At 43.6% G+C, this 21394-nt stretch overlaps 1 protein-coding gene across 1 annotated transcript in view; it reads right to left on the reverse strand.

The window, feature by feature from the left end:
* Window positions 1–5668: 5668 nt before the first annotated feature.
* Window positions 5669–21394, reverse strand: part of LOC129856081 (piggyBac transposable element-derived protein 3-like) — a 140884-nt gene continuing 125158 nt past the window's right edge. The window contains exon 2 of the mRNA XM_055924202.1: window positions 5669–5818. Within this exon, the coding sequence (XP_055780177.1) occupies window positions 5669–5818 (150 nt within the window). The remainder of the gene's footprint in view (window positions 5819–21394) is intronic.

Raw genomic sequence — 21394 nt, forward strand, 5'->3', positions numbered from 1 at the left:
GGACGAATTAATAGTGAATGGTATTCATCAGGCAGGCGAGGAGACGCTGCGGCCAAGATCCAATTATATATATTCATTAAGTGATAATGATATCATGGTCTTTTAACTGGGAAGAAAAGAGGGTAATTGAATAATAACAGTTGTACCACTGGGGGAGGGGGCCGGGGGGGGGGGCAGTGGGAGGGGCCTTCATCCCTGACACAGTGACCCCTGAGGGGAGAAAGAGAGAAGGGAGGATTGATGGAATTCTATTACACCCTGATAGATTTATTATGAAGGCCTGAGTGCACTCGGCACGCCACTTTGTCACTCAGACTAATCAGCAGGCTAAAGGCTGCACACAACGGAGGGAGGAAGGGCACTGTGGCTGGCTCACCTCCCGTTTTGTATGTGGTGGGTGTGGGTCTCCCTCCCTCTGTCTCCCCCCCGTGTCTCTCTTTCTCTCCCCCAACCCCCACCTCTCTACAAAGACAAAGTTAGGGGCGTCTGACATGACGGCAGACGTGGCGGGCCTGTCGAGCCCAGTCATGACCCGACACAAATGGGCCAGCTGAGCACCCTGACCCGTGGGGTGAGCCCTCATTTGTTTATTAATGGCAACACCATAAGGGTGTGTGTCACTGGGACCAACAGCCTTTGTATGGCAGCCCCACAGCCCCAGTCCTGGGAAAATAATTTGTAAACACTTAGGAAGAGGAGATGAGAGGAAATCTCGTTCCCCTTCGGTTGACATTATGTGTGTGTGTGTTGGGTTGGCGGGCTGGCAGGAGGTAGGTACACTGACAGACACACTAACAGGGTCAGACACACACACACACACACACACACACACACACACACACACACACACACACACACACACACACACACACACACACACACACACACACACTCCGGCCAATGGGCATACACAGGGACATGAGCAAGTGTGAACATTTTAATAACTGTAGTTTACTGTAGATATCATGCTGATACAGGTATCTTATCCTGTGGGGATGCAATGTTGATGCAGTATGATAAATTAAGTTTCAGCTACTTAATCATAATTTGGAATGGAACAAACAGCTTAAGTGGTGTTTAAATTGAAAATATTCCACGAACACACAAGCAAACAATCGCTGAAATTGAAAAGTTTTCTACAAATGCAACATTGTTGATAAATTAACCCTCTGAAAAATAGACTTGTCAAACCCTATTTTGTATCAAAAACTGTTTCAATCATTATACAATTATACAGACCTGCAATCTTTGTGTGGATGTGTGTCTGTGTCAATATGAGTGTATGTGTGTGTGTGTGTGTGTGTCGTGTGTGTGTCGGTTTGTCGGTGTGTATGGGGACAGGGGAGTCTGCGTGGATTTGATCCCCAGTGTTAGCCTGGATTAGTGAGACAGACTGGAGGAGACTAGAGGAAGCTCATTATCAAGACAACAACACTCCTCCCCATAGACTCTCTCTGTTGTCTGTTTACTTATCGTCTATCCCACATGCTCACTTGAAGGGTACAAGATAACATTACCCTGCTCTAACCTCCACACACACACACACACACACACACACACACACACACACACACACACACACACACACACACACACACACACACACACACACACACACACACACACACACACACGCACACACACACACACACACACTCTCTCTCTCTCAGGAGTATATATATATATATATATATATATATATATATATATATATATATATATATATATATATATATATATATATATATATATATATATATATATATATACATATACATACTAACAGGTCCTTAAGCCCTGAGTGAGGGTGTGGGAGTAGGAGTGGGAGTGTATGTGTTTCAAGTTTTCTTAGTCCCATGAATGGTATACACCATCCAACGAAATGCTTACCTGCAGGTGTGCTTTGTGCGTGTGTGTGTCAATCTCCGTGATCTCTCAGTGTGTCACGCCTTATAATCTCTCAGTTTAACAAGATAGCGACTATGATTCCTGAGCCATCAGCATCCTCACTGTTGATGTCTTCAGCAGATCCAGCTCTTCTGCTGTAGGACGCCTCTTAGCTCGCTCCTCATGACAGTACAGGGCCTGGTGGGTCTGTAAGGGATTATCCAACGTGTTCCCTGTTTGATGTGTGCCTGCAATCAATGACAGCCCTCTTCTTTCCCAACCTCCTTTCAGCACCTCCTGTGGTGGTCGGGCAGACAGAGAGAGAGAGAGAGCGCGTTTCCAGACCCACTGTTTAGACACGCTCGGCTTTGATACCAACTGGTGTTTGTTTTCTGCCAGGCCTCCCATCCCGGATGCAATATAGTTGGATAAATATTTTGACGCTTCATAGGCATAAATAATTGATTTATGTTTCACAACCAAGCACGACAGCCAGTTCACACGGCCTGGCGGTGCTTTGGTTGGAACCGGCACATAACGGAGAAACGTAAAGAGGAGAATAATGTTTATCCCGGTATTGCAATTAGCTGGGGAAAACATGCAGCCTACGTGTGTCTGTTCCCTGGTAGGACTGGGGCGAATTAAAGAGCCATTGTGAACAAGCACAACTCTGGCTTTTGTTTACGTGTGGCGAAGCGGAGTGATAAACATGCTCGCTCGGTGCAGCACAGGCAGCAGTTTTTATGTGATAATGTGAGTCAGTCGGGAGTCGGACTCCCAACAGCAGCCCTAATGACAGACGGACAGATGGACAGGCAGCCACTCAGCTGGGAGACTTGACACACAATAGGGTCAATAAGGTACAGGTGCTGTATGTCAAATCAAATCCAATTTTATTTGTCACATTCGCCGAATTCAACAGGTGAAATGCTCACTTACAAGCCCTTAACCAACAATGCAGTTTTAAGAAAACTAAGTGTTAAGAACTTGTTTACTAAAATAAACTGTAATAAAAAAATATATAAATAAGAAAAAGAGCAACAATAAAATAACAGTAGCGAGGCTCTATACAGGGGGTAACGATACAGAGTCAATGTGCGTGGGCACAGGTTAGTGGAGGTAATTAAGGTAATATGTACAGGACATGTAGGTAGAGGTAAAGTGACTATGCATAGATAATAAACAGAGAGTAGCAGCAGCGTAAAAAGGGGAGGGAGTCAATGCAAATAATCTGCGTAGCCATTTGATTAGCTGTGCAGGAGTCTTATGGCTTGGGGAAATAAGCTTTTAAAAAGCCTCTTGGACCTAGACTTGGTGCTCCGGTACTGCTTGGTGTGCGGTAGCAGAGAGAACAGTCTATGACTAGGGTGGCTGGAGTCTTTCCTCTGACACCGCCTGGTATAGAGGTCCTGGATTGCAGGAAGCTTGGCTCCAGTTATATACTGGGCCGTACACACTACCCTCTGTAGGGCCTTGCGGTCTGAGGCCGAGCAGTTGCCATACCAGGCGGTGATGCAACCAGTCAGGATGCTCTTGATGGTGCAGCTGGAGAATCTTTTGAGGATCTGAGGACCCATGCCAAATCTTTTCAGTCTCCTGAGGGGGAATAGGTTTTGTCGTGCCCTCTTCACGACTGTCTTGGTGTGCTTGGACCATGTTAATTTGTTGGTGATGTGAACACCAAGGAACTTGAAGCTCTCAACCTGCTCTACTACAGCCCCATCTTTTTCTGTAGTCCACGATCATCTCCTTTGTCTTGATCATGTTGAGGAAGAGGTTATTATCCTGGCACCACACTGCCAGGTCTCGGACCTCCTCCCTATAGGCTGTCTCATTGATGTCGGTGATCAGGCCTACACTGTTGTGTCGTCGGCAAACTTAATGATGGTGTTGGAGTCGTGCTTGGCCATGCAGTCATGGGTAAACAGGGATTGCAGGAGGGGACTGAGCACGCACCCCTGAGGGCCTCCCCCTTTTGAGGATCAGTGTGGCAGACGTGTTGTTACCTACCCTCAGGAAGTCAGGAAGTCCAGGGTCCAGTTGCAGAGGGAGGTGTTTAGTCCCAGGGTCCTTAGCTTAGTGATGAGCTTTGAGGGTACTATGGTGTTGAACACTGAGCTGCAGTCAATGAATAGGATTCTCACGTAGGTGTTCCTATTGTCCAGGTGGGAAAGTGTGGAGTGCAATAGAGATTGCATCATCTGTGGATCTGTTGGGGTGGTATGCAAATTAAGGTTTCTGTGATGATGGTATTGATGTGAGCCATGACCAGCCTTTCAAAGCACTGCATGGCTACAGATGTGAGTGCTAAGGGTTGGTGGTCATTTAGGCAGGTTGCCTTGGTGTTATTGGGCACAGGGACTATGGTGGTCTGCTTGAAACATGTTGGTATTACAGACTCGGTCAGGGACTGGTTGAAAATGTCAGTGAAGATACTTTCCAGTTGGTCAACGCGTCCTCGGAGTACACGTCCTGGTAATCCGCCTGGCCCTGCGGCCTTGTGAATGTTGACCTTTTTAAAGATTGGCTACGGAGAGCATGAACACACAGTCGTCCGAAACAGCTGGTGCTCTCATGCATGCTTCAGTGTTGCTTGCCTCGAAGCGAGCATAGAAGTCATTTAGCTCGTCTGGTAGGCTCATCTTACTGGGCAGCGTGTGGCTGTGCTTCCCTTTGTAGTCTGTAATAGTTTTCAAGCCCTGCCACATCCGACAAGCGTCGTAGTCTTGATCGGAGCTCATCCAGTTTATTATCCAATGACTGCGCGTTGGCTAATAGGACTGGTGGTAGAAGCGGATTACCCACTCGCCGTCGGATCCTTACAAGGCACCCCGAACCTACGCCCCCAATATCTACGTCTCTTCTTCATGCGAATGACGGCGATTTGGGCCTTGTCCGGTGTCTGAAGTGAATCCTTTCTGTCAGACTCGTTGAAGAATAAAATCTTTGTCGAGGTGAGTAACTGCTGTCCTGATATCCAGAAGCTCTTTTCAGTCATAAGAGATGGTGGCAGAAACAGTATGTACAAAATAAATGACAAATAATGCAGAAAAAACACACACAATAACACAATTGGTTAGGAGCCGGTAAAACGGCAGTCATCTCCTCTGGCGCCATTCACATCTCTCATGATGTGACTCTGTCTGTGTGTCTGTCTATCTGTCGCTCCCTGTTTCTCTCTGTCCAAGTATTGCATGTCTCACTCTCTCTCTCTGTCTTTTTCTCTCCTACACACACCTCAACCCCCACCGACAGCCACACACACCTACTTTAACCAAGTCTCCTCTCATTTAGTTCCTTCATGACGGTCATAGATTAATAGACCTCCGCAGATCCTGACTGAATTACTGATGACTGATCTCTTCTCTGTGTGACAGCCTCGTCTCTACCCTCCCCAGGTCCATCCTCTCCTCCTTTCACCCTCACAGCCTCAGGCTAGAGCTTATACACAGGGCCTAACCTCCTCTCATCCTCTCATTCATTCTCTACAGAGCCCCAGGTAATGGATTCATTCTCCACAGGGCCTGACCTGGTTGTGAAACATCCTGTCCTGAGGGTAGAGACCCAGATAGTAAAACAGTAATCTCGGTGTTCATCCTCCCTGAGGTGATGAGGGCTTCATTTACCCCCCTGTCCTTTCTCTTTCTCCAATACCCCTTCTCTCTCCGTTACACCCCACCCCCAGGCCTGGCCTGAGCCCTGCCAGGGTGCAGCGTGTAACGCACCCTTGGGCCAATGTGTAACTCACCCCCTCCAGTCTACCTTAATAACTTGTGACCCATCAGGCCACCAGGCTGGAGCTCCCAGGGGCCCCCTGATCAGGACTGGAGGGGCTGCTGGGGGAGCCACATGATCCAGCGGGAACCAGAAGGGCTGCCTTCAGGGGCCAGGGGACACCGTCTGGAACACCCAGCGTGCCGACTGGGGGCCACTGAGATAGGGTTTTGATTAATTAGACATGCCTATAGAGCTTAAGACCCCTATTAGGACTTCATTAGGAGTGGCTAGGCAGCTCATGCTAGGCAGCTATGGATGGACTACTACAGAGTGCCACTCGCTGAGTCTTGTGTAGGCGAGAGTGGGGTGAGTTGAGCCATTTTTTACAGTCAGAATCACTCCGTCAAGGAAAATATGGTATTTTTTCTAACACAGATATCTACATGTATTTCAGGATATATACTGTTTTGAAACATAGCTTGTCCAAAGAAAATGGTCAGGTTAAGTTAAACCGCCTACAACTGTCTGTACTGAATGAAATATTACCACTACCTTTTTAAAACCATGTCTATCTTTATTTCCCAAACACAATTCAACACAATCACAATTGCCTTTTTTCTATTAATAATTTAAAGCATATTTGAACACAGACTTAACACATTTAAAAAACTTTGAAAGTACTTTTAACATAGGTCAGGCCCTGTTGTTACCTCATATCCCAGCGATAATGCTTTGCATTATGCTTGGGAAGAAAGCGCTTACATTTTCTCAACTTGCCATTGGCTCAACTTACCCCAAGGCAAAACATTTGACTATATTAGACCACACAGATACAAGGATGCACTTTCATGCTAGGTTCAGGACCTCATATTGAAGCTTATAGAGACCCCAACTGATGTATAGAACCATCTTAAAATGATCTACTTATCTACTTAGATAGAATCACCATGAAACCTCTAACACAATAAATGTATTGGATTTAACCTGCTTACCACTTTTTCCATGTGATTTCTTCCTTCACAGACTCTATGACATGAGGAACTCTTCCTAAATATTTGGTCAAATTCTTAATTTTGTGTATGGTTTCCTAGAAACAAGGGTGGCTCAATCAACTAACCCCTTTGGCTCAACTTACCCCACTCTCCCCTACTTGTAATGCAAAGAAAATGTCTTTAGTGGAGGTTTCTGTATCACAGCTACATTTCATCAGCAGGGTTTTATCACAGGTATCTGTCCATCTCTTATATACCTCTGTATGCCTATGGTTAGGTAATTTGATCCCCCCACCTCCCCTACCTCCCCCCGTTATCACCCCACAATGTGCCCTGGGCTGTGGGCTCCCTGGCTGGCCTGGCTCCAGTGACTAGTGGGTTTGCTCCCTGCCTTCATCCCCACCACTCATCTCCCTATCTCTTTAATGTCATTTAGCTGCAGTGTGGCGGGCGCCTCGCTCAGCCATTAATCCTTTTCCAAATGCCATAACATTTCCCAAAAAGTCCCTGCTTCTTAAAGCCGATAATTAGAATGTCTATTTAAAGTTCAACACTCCCTCGCCGTTATCAATTAAAAGACGTTTAAAGGCGATCGGTAGTGCTCCACACACACAGACGCATACAAAGCTCTCCCTTGCCCTCCATTTGGAAAATCTGACCATAACTCTATCCTCCTGATTCCTGCTTACAAGCAAAACTCAAACAGGAAGTACCAGTGACTCGCTCAATACAGAAGTGGTCCGATGAAGCGGATGCTAAGCTCCAGTTTCACTAGCACAGACTGGAATATGTTCCGGGATTCATCCGATGGCATTGAGGAATTTATCACAGTCACCGGCTTCATTAATAAGTGCATCGACAACGTCGTCCCCACAGTGACCGTACGTACATATCTCAACCAGAAGCCATGAATTACAAGCAACATCTGCACTGAGCGATAGGCCAGAGCTGCCGCTTTCAATGAGCTGGACTCTAATCCGGAAGTTTATGAGAAATCCCGCTATGCCCTCAGATGAACCATCAAACAGGCAAAGTGTCAATAGAGGACCAAGATCGAATCCTACTACACTGGTTCTGACATTAGCCGGATGTGGCAGAGCTTGCAAACTTTCATGGATTACAAAGGGAAACCCAGCCGTGAGCTGTCCAGTGACGCAAGACTACCAATGTGAGCTAAATACCTTATATGCACGCCTCGAGGCTAGCAACCCTGAACTATGCATGAGAGCACCAGCTATTCCAGATGACCGTGTGATCACGCTCTCCATAGCCGATGTGAGTAAGACCTTTAAACAGGTTAACATTCATAAGACCGCAGGGCCAGGCGGATTACCCGGAAGCATACTGAGAGCATGTGCTAAGCAGCTGGCAATTATCTTCACTGAATATTTCAACCTCTTCCTGACCCAGTCTGTAATACCAACATGTTTTAAGCAGACCACCATAGTCCCTGTGCCCAAGAATTCCAAGGTAACCTTTTTAAATTACTATCGCCCTGTAGCACTCACATCTGTAGCCATCAAAGGCTGGTCATGGCTCACATCAATACCATCATCCCAGACACCCCGAACCCACTGCAATTCGCATTCCGCCCCAACACATCACTTCTCTTACCCACCTGGAAAAAAGGAACACCTATGTGAGAATACAGCTCATTGTGCCCTCCAAGCTCATCACTACGCCTGGGATTAAACACCTCCCTCTGCAGCTGGATCCTGGACTTCCTGACAGGCCGCCCCCAAGGGGCGAGGGTAGGCAACAACACATCCGCCACGCTGACCCTCAACATTTGGCCCCTCAATGGTGTGTGCTTAGTCCCCTTCTGTACTCCCTGTTCACTGATGACTGCATGGCTGCACATGACTCCAACACCATCATTGAGTTTGTAAATGTCACAATGGTGGTAGGCCTGATCATTGATGACAATGTGGCAGCCTACAAGGAGGAGGTCAAAGACGTGGCAGTGTGGTTCTGGGACAACAACCTCTCCATCAACGTCAGCAAGATTGTGGACTACAGGAAACGGAGGGCCGAACACTCCCCCATCCATATCGACCCGTCTGTGTTGGAACAGATCGAGTGCTTAAAGTTCTTCGGTGTCCACCAGTGGAGGCTCCTCAGAGGAGGAAGGGGAGTACCATCCTCCTCAGCGAATTTAATAAAAATGTAAATTGTAAAACATTTAAAAAGTGATCCTTTATAGATAAAAATATAAAAATATAATCACTTCACCAAACAATTGATTAAAACACTATTTTGCAAAGAAGATCTACAGTAGCCTCAAAAGCACTCTGTAGGGCAGCTCCATTGTGTAGACAGAGGATAGCTATTTTCTGTCCTCCTCTGGGTACAATGACTTCAATACAAAACCTAGGAGGCTTATGTTTCTCACCCCCTTCCATAGACTTACACAGCAATTATGACAACTTCCAGAGGATATTATCCAGCCTATTACAGCTCTTGCAGCATAAACTGACATGTTGTCCACCCAATCAAAGGATTAAAGAAATAATATACTACTGAAAGCATAAGCTACAGCAGTGATTAAAATGTGTTGAGTAGTTGACTCAAAGAGAGAGAAAGACAATAGTTGAACAGTTTTGAACAATATAATTTCTTTCAAAATGAAGGAGAAGCAAAAAAGAAATTGAGAGAGAGAGATTGTCATTTTTTCACTTTCAATTTCACTTACTCAGCTAGCAAATGCAGCTAGCTAGTTTAAGCTACTGAAACACCATGCTAAAACAGAGGGATGCTATGTTAGTTAGCTGGCTATGACTATTCAACACAACACTGGAACTATTCCAAGTCAAGGTAAGCTTTTGGTATTACTAATTTATTGACACCGGGGCCCGCCGGTGTAACTGCTAACTCACTGTACACTAACGTTACTGCATGATTACAACGTTAGCTGGTTTACTAACATGTTAGTTCTATTAGCTATGCTGACTATGACGTTACTTTAGCTAATAAGGTGACACTGATGTAGGCTGTGTGTACCGGTTTAGCTTGGAAAGTTTTTTTTGCCTGGTCACATACAGCTGAAGTGTTGTGCATTGAAGTCCACAAGCGAAGGGACAAGGTGAGAGGAGGAGAGCGCATAGAAGGAATACAACGTGGCTGCTATGAAAGTGAACTGTGTTTACGCGTGATCAGGGGTGTATTCATTCCACCGATTCTGTTGAAAAAAATGTTTCATAAACAGAAGCCAGTGGAACAAAACGGGGATAGACATACCTGAATTTGTCCAATAGAAATTAATGTTTGCAATTGTTGGACTAATGATTACACCCTATATTAGTTAGATGCAGGCAAGAGTGTACAAGACAATATTGAATACACTGTCTGTTCATCTGTTGCGGTCTGTTGCCTCAAATTTGTCTCTCGACCTGTGTGCACCTACGTTGTAAACTTTCATTCATAGGCTAGGTTGTAGCAACCTCATGATGGATATTGGGAAAATTTGAGTATCATGTAGTAGCCGAAACCTATCACTGTTACATTGAACTGGGTGAATGGAATATGAGTGAGAGTCATCCAATATGCTGTCGTAGAAATAAGAACATGATTGTAAAAAAAAACATTCGTCCTCCCTCATCTTAAACGGCACTGACCGCCACTGGTGTCCTCATCATGAAGGAACTATTATGGTCCACACACATCAACACAGACTTGAAGAGGGCACGACAATGCCTCTTGCCCTGCAGGAGGCTGAAAAGATTCCTTCAAATCCTCAAAAATTCTATAGCTGCAACATTGAGAGGATCTTAAACTGGCTGCATCACCGCTTGGTATGGCAATTGTTCAGCATTGGACCCCGAGGCATTACAGAAGGTACTGCATATGGCCCAGTACATCATTGGTGCCTAGCTCCTTCCCATCCAGGACCTCTATACCAGGTGGTGTCAGAGGAAGGCCATAAAAATTGTCAAAGACTCCAGCCACACAAGTCATAGACTGTTCCGTAAGGCAAGCTGTACCGACGCTTATGTTCTGGAACCAAGAGGACTCTGAAAAGCTTCTACCCCCAAGCTATAAGACTGCTAAATAATTAGTTCAATAGCTACCCAGAATATCTGTATTGACCCTTATTGCACTCATCTCTTTTCACTCATCCCATACACTGCTGTTACTGTTCATTATCTATCCCGATACCTTGTCACTTTATCCCTACTTACAGTTGAAGTCGGGAAGTTTACATACACTTAGGTTGGAGTCATTAAAACTCACTTTCAACCACTCCACACATTTCTTGTTAACAAACTATAGTTTTGGCAAGTCGGTTAGGACATCTACTTTGTGCATGACACAAGTAATTTTTACAACAATTGTTTACAGAGAGATTATTTCACTGTATCACAATTCCAGTGGGTCAGAAGTTTACATACACTATGTTGACTGTGCCTTTAAACAGCTTGGAAAATTCCAGAAAATTATGTCATGGCTTTAGAAGATTCTGATATGCTTATTGACATAATTTGAGTCAATTGGAGGTGTACCTGTGGATGCATTTCAAGGCCTATCTTCAAACTCACTGCCTCTTTTCTTGACAGCATGGGAAAATCAAACGAAATCAGCAAAGACATCAGAAAATAAATTGTAGATACTTTTGTATCCGGTTCATCCTTTTCTCTGAGGTCTTTGCTGATTTCTTTTGATTTTCCCATGATGTCAACCAAAGAGCCACTGAGTTTGAAGATAGGCCTTGAAATGCATCCACAGGTACACCTCCAATTGACTCAAATGTTCTGGAATTTTCCAAGCTGTTTAAAGGCACAGTCAACGTAGTGCATGTAAACTTCTGACCCGCTGGAATTGTGATACAGTGAATTATAAGTGAAATCTGTCTGTAAGCAATTGTTGGAAAAAAGTACTTGTGTCATGCACAAAGTAGATGTCCTAACCGACTTGCCAAAACTATAGTTTGTTAACACGGAATTTGTGGAGTGGTTGAAAAACTAGTTTTAATGACTCCAACATAAGTGTATGTAAACTTCCGACTTCCGACTGTATATACCACACTTGCGCGAAGAAACCGATTAGGAACAGTTGGTTGTTTCTCCTCTGCATACAAAGAGTTAAATGCTGGCTAGTTTGTTACATAACTGTTTAACCCTGTGTATCAGATATAGTAGTCTTGATGTTGTAAGAGATGGAAGCTATTGTTGACAGTCAACAAAATATATTTAAGTTTAAATTGAGAATTTGGGGCATTGATTGTAAGTGTTTAATCTAGACAGGAGTATGAAATCAAGTAAGATGAAAGATATTACTTAAGAGTGAAAGGAAATATCATATTTGTGAGAGCATTATTTGGGATTTGATTTCATCAAGGGTTGAGAATGATGATGCGTTAGTGTCATACAGGAAGATTATGATTTTCCAAAGGAAGCCCAAACCTTATTGTTGGGAACATACCATCTGGCTCTCATAAGGGATCTCACACATCTATCTTACTGCCTGGGACAACACTAGAGGAGCCTCTCTCGGAGAGAGAACCAACCAGGGCTTTCTGGCAATAAGACTGATTGGCAATAAATTATGGATAGCATTAGTAAATCATTATATTTGTCTGACGATGTGATTCTGAATATTGTACGTCTTGTCTAGGCTGTGAACATGTGGCAAGTGATTAAGTTTTTATATTTTTTATATGAATAGATTTTGTGTATTTGTACCATTAGTATGGCCCTGGATTAACTTTTATGTTTGATCACGATCCCACCTTCAAATTTAGAGAAGTTTTTAAACAGATGCGTAGTTGCATGTGTTGATGTATGTGTTTTCATATGTGTATACTGTATTTGTGAGTTTATCTGTGTGTATATATCAGTGTTCCCAGTATTACAGGTACTGTAAAGTATACCAATTCTTAATATTCATGGTAGCTTCATTAAATAGTACCCGCAAAACACCAGTGTCAATGTCAACAGTGAAGAGGCGACTCCGGGATGCTGGCCTTCTAGGTAAAGTTCCTCTGTCCAGTGTCTGTGTTATTTTGCCCATCTTAATCTTTTATTTTTATTGGCCAGTCTGAGATATGCCTTTTTCTTTGCAACTCTGCCTAGAAGGCCAGCATCACGGAGTTGCCTCTTCACTGTTGACGTTGAGACTGGTGTTTTGCAATTGCTATTTAATGAAGCTGCCAGTTGAGAACGTGTGAGGCATCTGTTTCTCAAACTAGACACTCTAATGTACTTGTCCTCTTGCTCAGTTGTGCACCGGGGCCTCCCACTCCTCTTTATTTTCTGGTTAGAGTCAGTTTGTGCTGTTCTGTGAAGAGAGTATTACACAGCGTTGTATGAGATCTTCAGTTTCTTGGAAATTCCTTGCATGGATTAGCTTTCATTTCTCAGAACAAGAATGGCTGACGAGTTTCAGAAGAAAGTGCTTTGTTTCTGGCCATTTTGAGCCTGTAATTGAACCCACAAATGCTGATGCTCCAGATACTCAACTAATCTAAAGAAGGACAGTTTTATTGCTTCTTTAATTAGAACAACAGTTTTCAGCTGTGCTAATATAATTGTAAAAGGGTTTTCTAATGATCAATTTGCCTTTTAAAATGATAAACTTGGATTAGCTAACACAACGTGCCATTGGAACACAAGAGTGATGGTTGCTGATAATGGGCCTCTGTACGCCTATGTAGATATTCCATTAAAAATCTGCCGTTTCCAGCTACAATAGTCATTCACAACATTAACAATGTCTACACTGTATTTCTGATCAATTTGATGTTATTGTAATGGACAAAAAATGTGCTTTTCTTTCAAAAACAAGGACATTTCTAAGTGACCCCAAACTTTTGAATGGTAGTGTATATGTACTTGGAATATATCGTTTTTCAAGAGTGAACATAAAAAAATTACTTGACGTCTTTAAGGTTGCCCATAAAATAATGTTTATAGTATTAATACACAACTGCACTGTCATATATTTTCTCAAAATGTGCGACAAATTTTAAGAATTTTAAGAACCGGGATCATTTGAAATTTAAGAAAAACATTTTGTGGGGTATTGCACTGTACACCACCTGAAAACACATTCATTTCAATATAATTGAATATTCATGTTTGGACATACAAGATTACCATCATTGGGTTGTTCAGATTCACTTAGATCTGGAGGTGTTTCCTTTAATAAAACATTTATATCCAGGGGAAAGTTCCAGCCACAGGGGCTCTTTTGAAGTTATCCCCAAGAGTCAGGCTCCTTCTGAGGGGGGCCATTGTCCTACAGACCCCCACCCCCCACATTCCCTCCCTCTCCATGGGTCCTACACAGTGCTAAGTCTCACAGTGGTAGCAGCTAGCAGTGACTTTATTAAAAGCTTTCCCATGAAAGGGCTAGTTTGACCCCTGCCCACTAAGCAGCAGCTAAATTGGGTAGATAGAGCATCAGGGTAATTTGTATTAACTCAATAAGTTACTATGCTGCTAAACAGGAAGGTCATGACTTTATGCTGCGGCAACCCAGCCCCATGGCAACCGGACATCAATGTAGCATCAGTTTCCCCCAAACACCGGCTCTGAGTCTGGCTGTAAATGCTGTGCGGTAAACAAGGGTACGATTGTAGCCGAGACAACAGTGCAAATTATATCAGCACTGATTGTGGCGGCGTAGTCAGACAAGACAACAGAGGGACAGGAAGTGAGTGTTTTGGGTTGGGAGGGGGGCTTTCCACGCTGTCATGGCACGGAAAAATCTGCATGCATGAATGTCGTGGGAGAAAGGATTCTGATGATGATGGGGTAATGATGGCTGGGCTGGAGATGACTAGAGATGATTGAATCAAGGCTGAGATCAAAGGTCAGAAGTCAGGGGTTTGGGAGGCTACTGGCTACTGTCAGGGGAGGGATGATGCACCCCCCCCCCCCCCCCCCCTCATTGGAATGGCAAAAATCTGCATTTCCTTCATCATCCAGTTCTCACAACTCAACCCAAATTCTCATCGTGGCTAAAATCTATGTTGCCATTGTTGGGCCAAACAGTGCGTTCTGACCAAGGCCAATGCAACAAAAATTCAGAACGTCGGAGCCGCCGCTCCGTTTGAACATACAGACTTGTTTATGAGAAGGGCTATACTTGATTTTCACCCCTCGGAAGAAAAGGGGTCCTGTTCCAACTAGGGAAAGTAGGGCTTCTAACTGGGCGAATTCAAGCCGTTTATTTGACAATTTTTTTTGCACCTTCCTCCACATCTGCAAATACCTCCACTCTTTTTCTCTCTCTCTCCTCTCAGTTTCTTTCTTTCTCTCGCTCTCGCTCTCTCTCTCTCTGTATCCCTCATTTCAGTTGAGTGCATTCAGTCGTACAACTGATACAACTGAGGTATCCACCTTTCCCTTTCCTTCATTCTCTTCCTTTGCCAAGCACTGTGTCTTATTGCCTCCCTCTACTGATACAAGCAAGCAAGCTGTTTACACAACCTACGTTTTCTGAAAGAGTGGGAAAAAACGACATGAAAAGAATGAAGAAATATGTGTTTGGGGAAAAAAGGGTAAAAAAGTTAGGCACGGACAAAGCCATAATTTTACTATTTGGTCTTTTGTTGTTTGAATTAAAATAAAGGTTTCCTTCTCCGCTGTCACTACTAGTTAGTGTGCTGTGGAGCTGCTATCGGGGCTGCTACTGGCAGCGTGGTGTGTGTGGAGTGAAGCTGACGGAGTGTGGAAACTAACACAGCCACTGTGCTGTGACCGCGTCGCCTGCAATCAGCTATAGCAGCCGCCCAGATTAATCATGACACTAGGCAATATTTCCAACATTATTAGAAGAGAAACCTAATATTTTGGGACATCAGGGAGCCCGGTGCTGGTGTCCATCAAAGTGAGAGCCTTCATATAATGCTCCTTGGATGGGTAACCCCGGCACTTAACCCCTTTTAGATATTCCATCTCTTTCCCGTTTCTTCACCACACACACAGAGAAACAGACAGACACGGGCAGGCTCAGGATAGGGTTATGATTAGGGATTTCGCATAGCAGGGATGTGATGCATTTATTCCCAACACAATTCCACACCTATTATGCCATGTTTTCAGAAAACAAAAACAAGAGATGGTACACCTATATCTGCCCAACAACACACCCGGTCTATTTGCTGTAGCATCGAGGCAAAGGGTTGGAGTTATTGAAAACAAAATGGACCTTCCACATAGCAACGTCTGTGTGTGTGTAGCTTGGATGTGGAGATTTGAAAGAGCTTGCAGTGGAGACATGCGCCACTGTGTGTGTGGTATGATTTTTGTCTAGGTGTGTATTTTCTATGTCCCTTTGTGTGTGTGCGTCAGAGTGTGTGTGTGTGTGTGTGATATTGAGAGTCTGATTGGATGTGATTGTGTCTGGCATCGAGTGTGTGCAGGTGCTGTGAATCGTATAAAGCCCCTGGCTGCGGGACTCATCTTCTCTTGCTCCCAGGATGTTTCACCTCTCAGCCAGCCCGTCGATGGACAATGTGTTTGCAAATGGATTGCCAACACTCAGAGACATGGATCCGCAACCAGGCTGTTTCATCTTCCCCTCTCAGCCCTGGTCTGTGTGTGTGTGTGTGTGTGTGTGTGTGTGTGTGTGTGTGTGTGTGTGTGTGTGTGTGTGTGTGTGTGTGTGTGTGTGTGTGTGTGTGTGTGTGTGTGTGTGTGTGTGTGTGTGTGTGTGTGTGTGTGTGTGTGTGTGTGTGTGTGTGTGTGTGTGTGTGTGTGTGTGTGTGTGTGTGTGTGCGGTAGGTGCATGACGACACAGGCAGACAGCATGGTTGACTGAGCCCTCAGTTCTGACACATTGATTGGCTGTGACACCTGGAGCCCTCCCCTGTTTCCTATCCCTGTACCATGGGCACTGAGACAGGATCAATGTCACCAGTGTAACGGAGGTGGTTGAGTCAATGAACCATGCTTGCGTAATGACTAACCTTGCCTGAGATTTGAAGACATGAGTTAGCTTCCCGAGCTGTGCTTAAAATGAACCACTTCAATGGCAGAAACAGCAACCATAACAGAATGATTTATCAATCAAATTAGGGATGATAACGATTACAGATAGCGTTGAAAATGCATTTGACCGGTCATGCTTGTCGGTCTATAGGCACATTTGCATAATTTAGTGGAATTACATTTTTCCGTATCTTATTTATCACATGAGCACAGCATACAGAGAGTGAGGAGAGGAAGGGCCTATTACCTGTCAGACAGCGCGAAAGCAGCTCATCGGAAAGCTAGTACTGGAGTGAAACGTGGTTTTATAAGCCCAGTCTTTGCGCAAAAAAAAATCATTCTAAATAAAATAGTGTTTTAAAAACTATTTTAATGGCCACGATTAAAAATAGCTACTATTTTTATCTCTCAATCTCAACTTGTTATTAAAGTGTGCCTCCCATTCGCCATTCGTGTGGATAAGCTATAGTCAAAAGGTAGGCAGCATGTCACCCAACACTTTACAATGTGAGCTTGAGGCAGTAAAATAGTTTGAAACCTAACCGTTTTACTTAACTTCAAACAAAGAGGAATATCTTGCTTCAAAGTAGCCTAGCCAATATCCAACCATAGAAATGTGGAAGCAATTCTTTTATAAAGTCTTCCTCATGCCAATTAACAAGCACTGCTCTCCTGTTGTATTGGTTTTCATATCAACTTTCTTTCGTTGTCCAGAAGCCCAAGGCACAATCCTAGTCATATTAGCAACCCATCCTAGTTGTTGCTGTTAGATACCCCCGTAGATTTTAATCTCTGTCACAAATGGAACCGCTCCCATTAGGTGTGCTGTTTAGAGTTTTCCTGCGAATTGCAATTTGACAAATGTTTAAAAATGTTGTTTTATTAGCTGCGTTATTACAGCAGTTGCATGTTCAATACTAGGCTTGCTATTGTGGCAGGTTTTCATTAAGCTCTTAATAATGACAAAATGTCCATTCCTTGTATGCATGCGTAGTATTTTCTGTAGGTCACATCGTTTTACTGTTTGGAAAAATTAGAACTGTTTGTTGACCGGTTAATGAGGGTCGGTTAGTTTGAACCAAAATTGAACCAAAATGTCCATGCTTAAATCAAATCGGTCCAGAGAGTTGGTACAGTTTATTTAATTCTCAAGACTACACATTGGCAATCAATGTATAGATATCTTTCCTCTGCCCATTAATTCCTGGCCTTCTCGGTCTGCCAGACAGTATTGTGTCTTTGTGCAATGAGCTCTATTCATGGAGGGTGCAGGCAGGGGCTGCATCTCAAATGGCACGCTATTCCTTAAATAGTGCACTACTTTTGACAAGGGCCAATATAAGGTATAGGGGAACATTTGGGACACAGGAGGACAATGTTGTCCTGCTGCCGTGTGCCTGTGCCTTTGCTGTGTGACTGTTCATCAGGGGGTTTGGAGTGCCCAGTACACCATGGTGCTCCCCCATTTGTTTAATTTGAAAGGCTCTGACATCAATTGTTGAGCTTCATTTGGCCTGTCGCAACGTCACATGTCATCGCTAATGGGGCGAGGTGTGTGTGTGTTTGTGGGAGGGGGTGTTGGTGTGTGTGTGTGTTTGCCGGAGAAGGGATTAGTGTGTGTGTCTGTGTGTGTGTGTGTGTTTGGCTTTGTGAGTGTGCGCACGTGTGCGTGTGTATGTTGGTGGTCTGTTGCTCAATTTCATCCAGTGGGATGGGAGCCAAATTGCCTCCTGGTGCTCCTCAATGAATGAATGAATGAATGAATGAATGAATGAATGAGAGAGAGAGAGAGAGAGAGAGAGAGAAGATGATGAGAGAGAGAGAGAGAGAGAGAGGAGAGAGAGAGAGAGAGAGAGAGAGAGAGAGGAGAGAGAGAGAGAGAGAGAGGAGAGATGAGAGAGAGAGAGGAGAGAGAGAGAGAGGAGAGAGAGAGAGAGGAGAGAGAGAGGAGAGAGAGAGGAGAGAGAGAGGAGAGAGAGAGAGAGAGAGAGAGAGGAGAGAGAGAGAGAGAGAGAGAGAGAGAGAGAGAGCGCAGGCGGGCCTGATGGCATCCTAAATGAGATGCTCAAACTCACTAGTGCAAAATGTAAATTGGCTATATTAAAACTGTTTAATTTGATCCTGAGTGTAGGTTATTTCCCTGACATCTGGAATCAAGGACTCATAACCCCAATCATTAAGAACGGAGACTAATTTTACCCTAACAATTACAGAGGCATTTGTGTGACAGTAACCTGGGGAAGGTTTTCTGTAGTATTATAAATGTAAGAGATCTAAACTTCCTTAATAAGCACAATGTATTGAGTAAAAGCCAAATTGGATTTATACCAAAACATCGCACGACCGATCATATTTACACCCCCTACACACCCTGATAGATTAACATGTCCACCAAAATAATACCAAAATGTACGCTTGCTTTATTGACTTCCAAAAAACATTTGTGTCACGTTCTGACCTTAGTTCCCTTTTCATGTCTTTATTTTAGTTTGGTCAGGGCGTGAGTTGGGGTGGGCATTCTATGTTGTTTTTCTATGTTTTGTTCTGTATTTCTATTTCTATGTGTTTGGCCTAGTATGGTTCTCAGAGGCAGGTGTCAGTCATTGTCTCTGATTGGGAGCCATATTTAGGTAGCCTGTTTTTCATTGTGTTTTGTGGGTGATTGTTTCCCGTGTTGGTACCATACGGTACTGTTTCGGTTTTAATTTATTCTCTTGTTAGTTTGTATTCATTCTTATTAAAATATATTATGGATACGTAACACGCTGCATTTTGGTCCTCCTCTCCTTCCACCAACGAAAGCCGTTACAATTTGATTATATTTGGCATACAGGACTGTTCTACAAAGTTATTGAAAGTGGTGTAGGGGGTAAAACACATGACATAATTAAATCAATGTATACTGGGGTTGCAATCTGAGCCCTGCACTCTTCAATATTTACATCAACAAATTGGCCACTATTGTAGAAAAATCCTCAGCCCCTGGTGTTAATCTCCACAATTCAGAGGTTAAATGCCTGCTCTTCGCAGATGACCTATGCCTGCTGTCACCCACAGCACACGGCCTACAGCAGAGCCTGGACCTGCTAGAGCACTACTGCCAGACCTGGGCCGTGGCAGTAAACCCCAAAAAGACTAAAATAATGATTTTCCAGAGAAGATCCAGATCTCAGGTAACAAAGTTTTTCATTGGTACAAAATATATGGAGTACTGCACACACTAAAATTACTTAGGTTTAAAAATAAGTTCAACTGGACACCTTAATGAGGCAGTGAATGAACTGAAAGAGAAAGCACGCATGGCATTCAAATTGAAATACCTATTAAAATGTGTCTAAAACTCATTGAATGTGTCATTGAACCAATTGCACTTCATGGCAGTGCTATAAATCTTGCAAAACAAGATTTCACCAAATGGGACAAACACCCCATTGAAAACCTGCATGCAGAGTTTTGTAAGATTCTTTGTCCAGAGGAAAACTACGAACAATGCATGCAGGGCAGAATTAGGCCAATATCCACTAATAATAAAAACTAAAAAAAAGCAAATAAGTTTTGGAAACATCTACGTAAAATAGAGTTACCCCCTCTCATATCATTACCAAGCCCTGCAATGCCAAGAGCTGAGCAAAGAAAAGAGTCCCCTCATCCAGCTAGTCCTGGGGCTGAGTCCACAAACCTGTTCTACTAACACACTGAATCCTCAGGACCAGAACATCCAATCAATCAGAATAAACCAAATTACAACACAGTCAAAACAAAACTACATTGCTTATTTGGAAACACAAGCAAAAAGCAAATTGCAGTGCTATCTGGCCCTAAATCGACAGTAAAATGTGGCTAACTATTTGACCATGGTTACTGATCAAAACCTTAGAAAAACCTTGGCAAAGTACAGGCTCAGTGAGCACATCCTTGCCATTGAGAAGGGTAGACACAGGAAAACCTGGCTCCCTGTAGAGGAAAGACTGTGCAACCACTGCAAAACAGCAGAACCTGTGAGAAAGAGCTGTATTTCCTGACAAAATGTCAAAATATTAAACAATTAGAGAGTGTCATTTCCCCAAATTTGAAACCCTTATTCAAAGATCTCTCTGATGAGGAGAGGCTACCCGTCCTGTTGTGGGAGGACGCAGAGTGCTGTGGGTTGGCAGAACACTACATTGCTGCCTGCCATAAGATGAGGGACAGTGTCTGACAGACCAACCAACCTGCACATGTCCTCTATGCTTATTGTTCAATTTATGGTTATTTTGACCCTTGGTTATTGTTGTTACTGTTGTCCAGTTGACAATTTTGATTCTTAATATTTAAATATTGTAAATATCCAAAGTAAGCTCTGGCAATATGTACATTGTTACGTCATGCCAATAAAGGAAATTGAATTGAGAGAGAGAGAGAGAGAGAGAGAAGCCTTGTTTATCTCCGGTGCTAACATGCGCCCTTTGTCCTGATTGTGGCCAAATCCTAATTGTGCTCACTTTTGTAGACAGGTGTAGACGATCAAAAGACACATTGCGATCTGATTATGATCACCTTCAGAGGTAGTCAGGCACATATTGTGTCTGGATATCTCATGTGTAGATGGTGTATGCCACCTTCTAAAATCATTGACAGGTGGCACCATTAACGTATGACATCAATATGTGTCTTAAAATAAATAAATAAAAAGAATACCTGTGAAAGGATTTGCATACAGGGAGCGACCTGGAAATCACAGTGGAGGGATAAGAGACACATTTTAATACCATGGGTAGACGCATATCTAAAAATGTTGGGCACAATCAGAATGTGGACAAGAACACGACCAAGGATGCATGTTAGTATAAGAGAGGGGGGGCTCTGGTTTGATTTTTTTTGACCTCG

This window comes from Salvelinus fontinalis, chromosome 5 (genome assembly GCF_029448725.1).
Source record: "Salvelinus fontinalis isolate EN_2023a chromosome 5, ASM2944872v1, whole genome shotgun sequence".
In the NCBI taxonomy this organism is placed as follows: Eukaryota; Metazoa; Chordata; class Actinopteri; order Salmoniformes; family Salmonidae; genus Salvelinus; species Salvelinus fontinalis.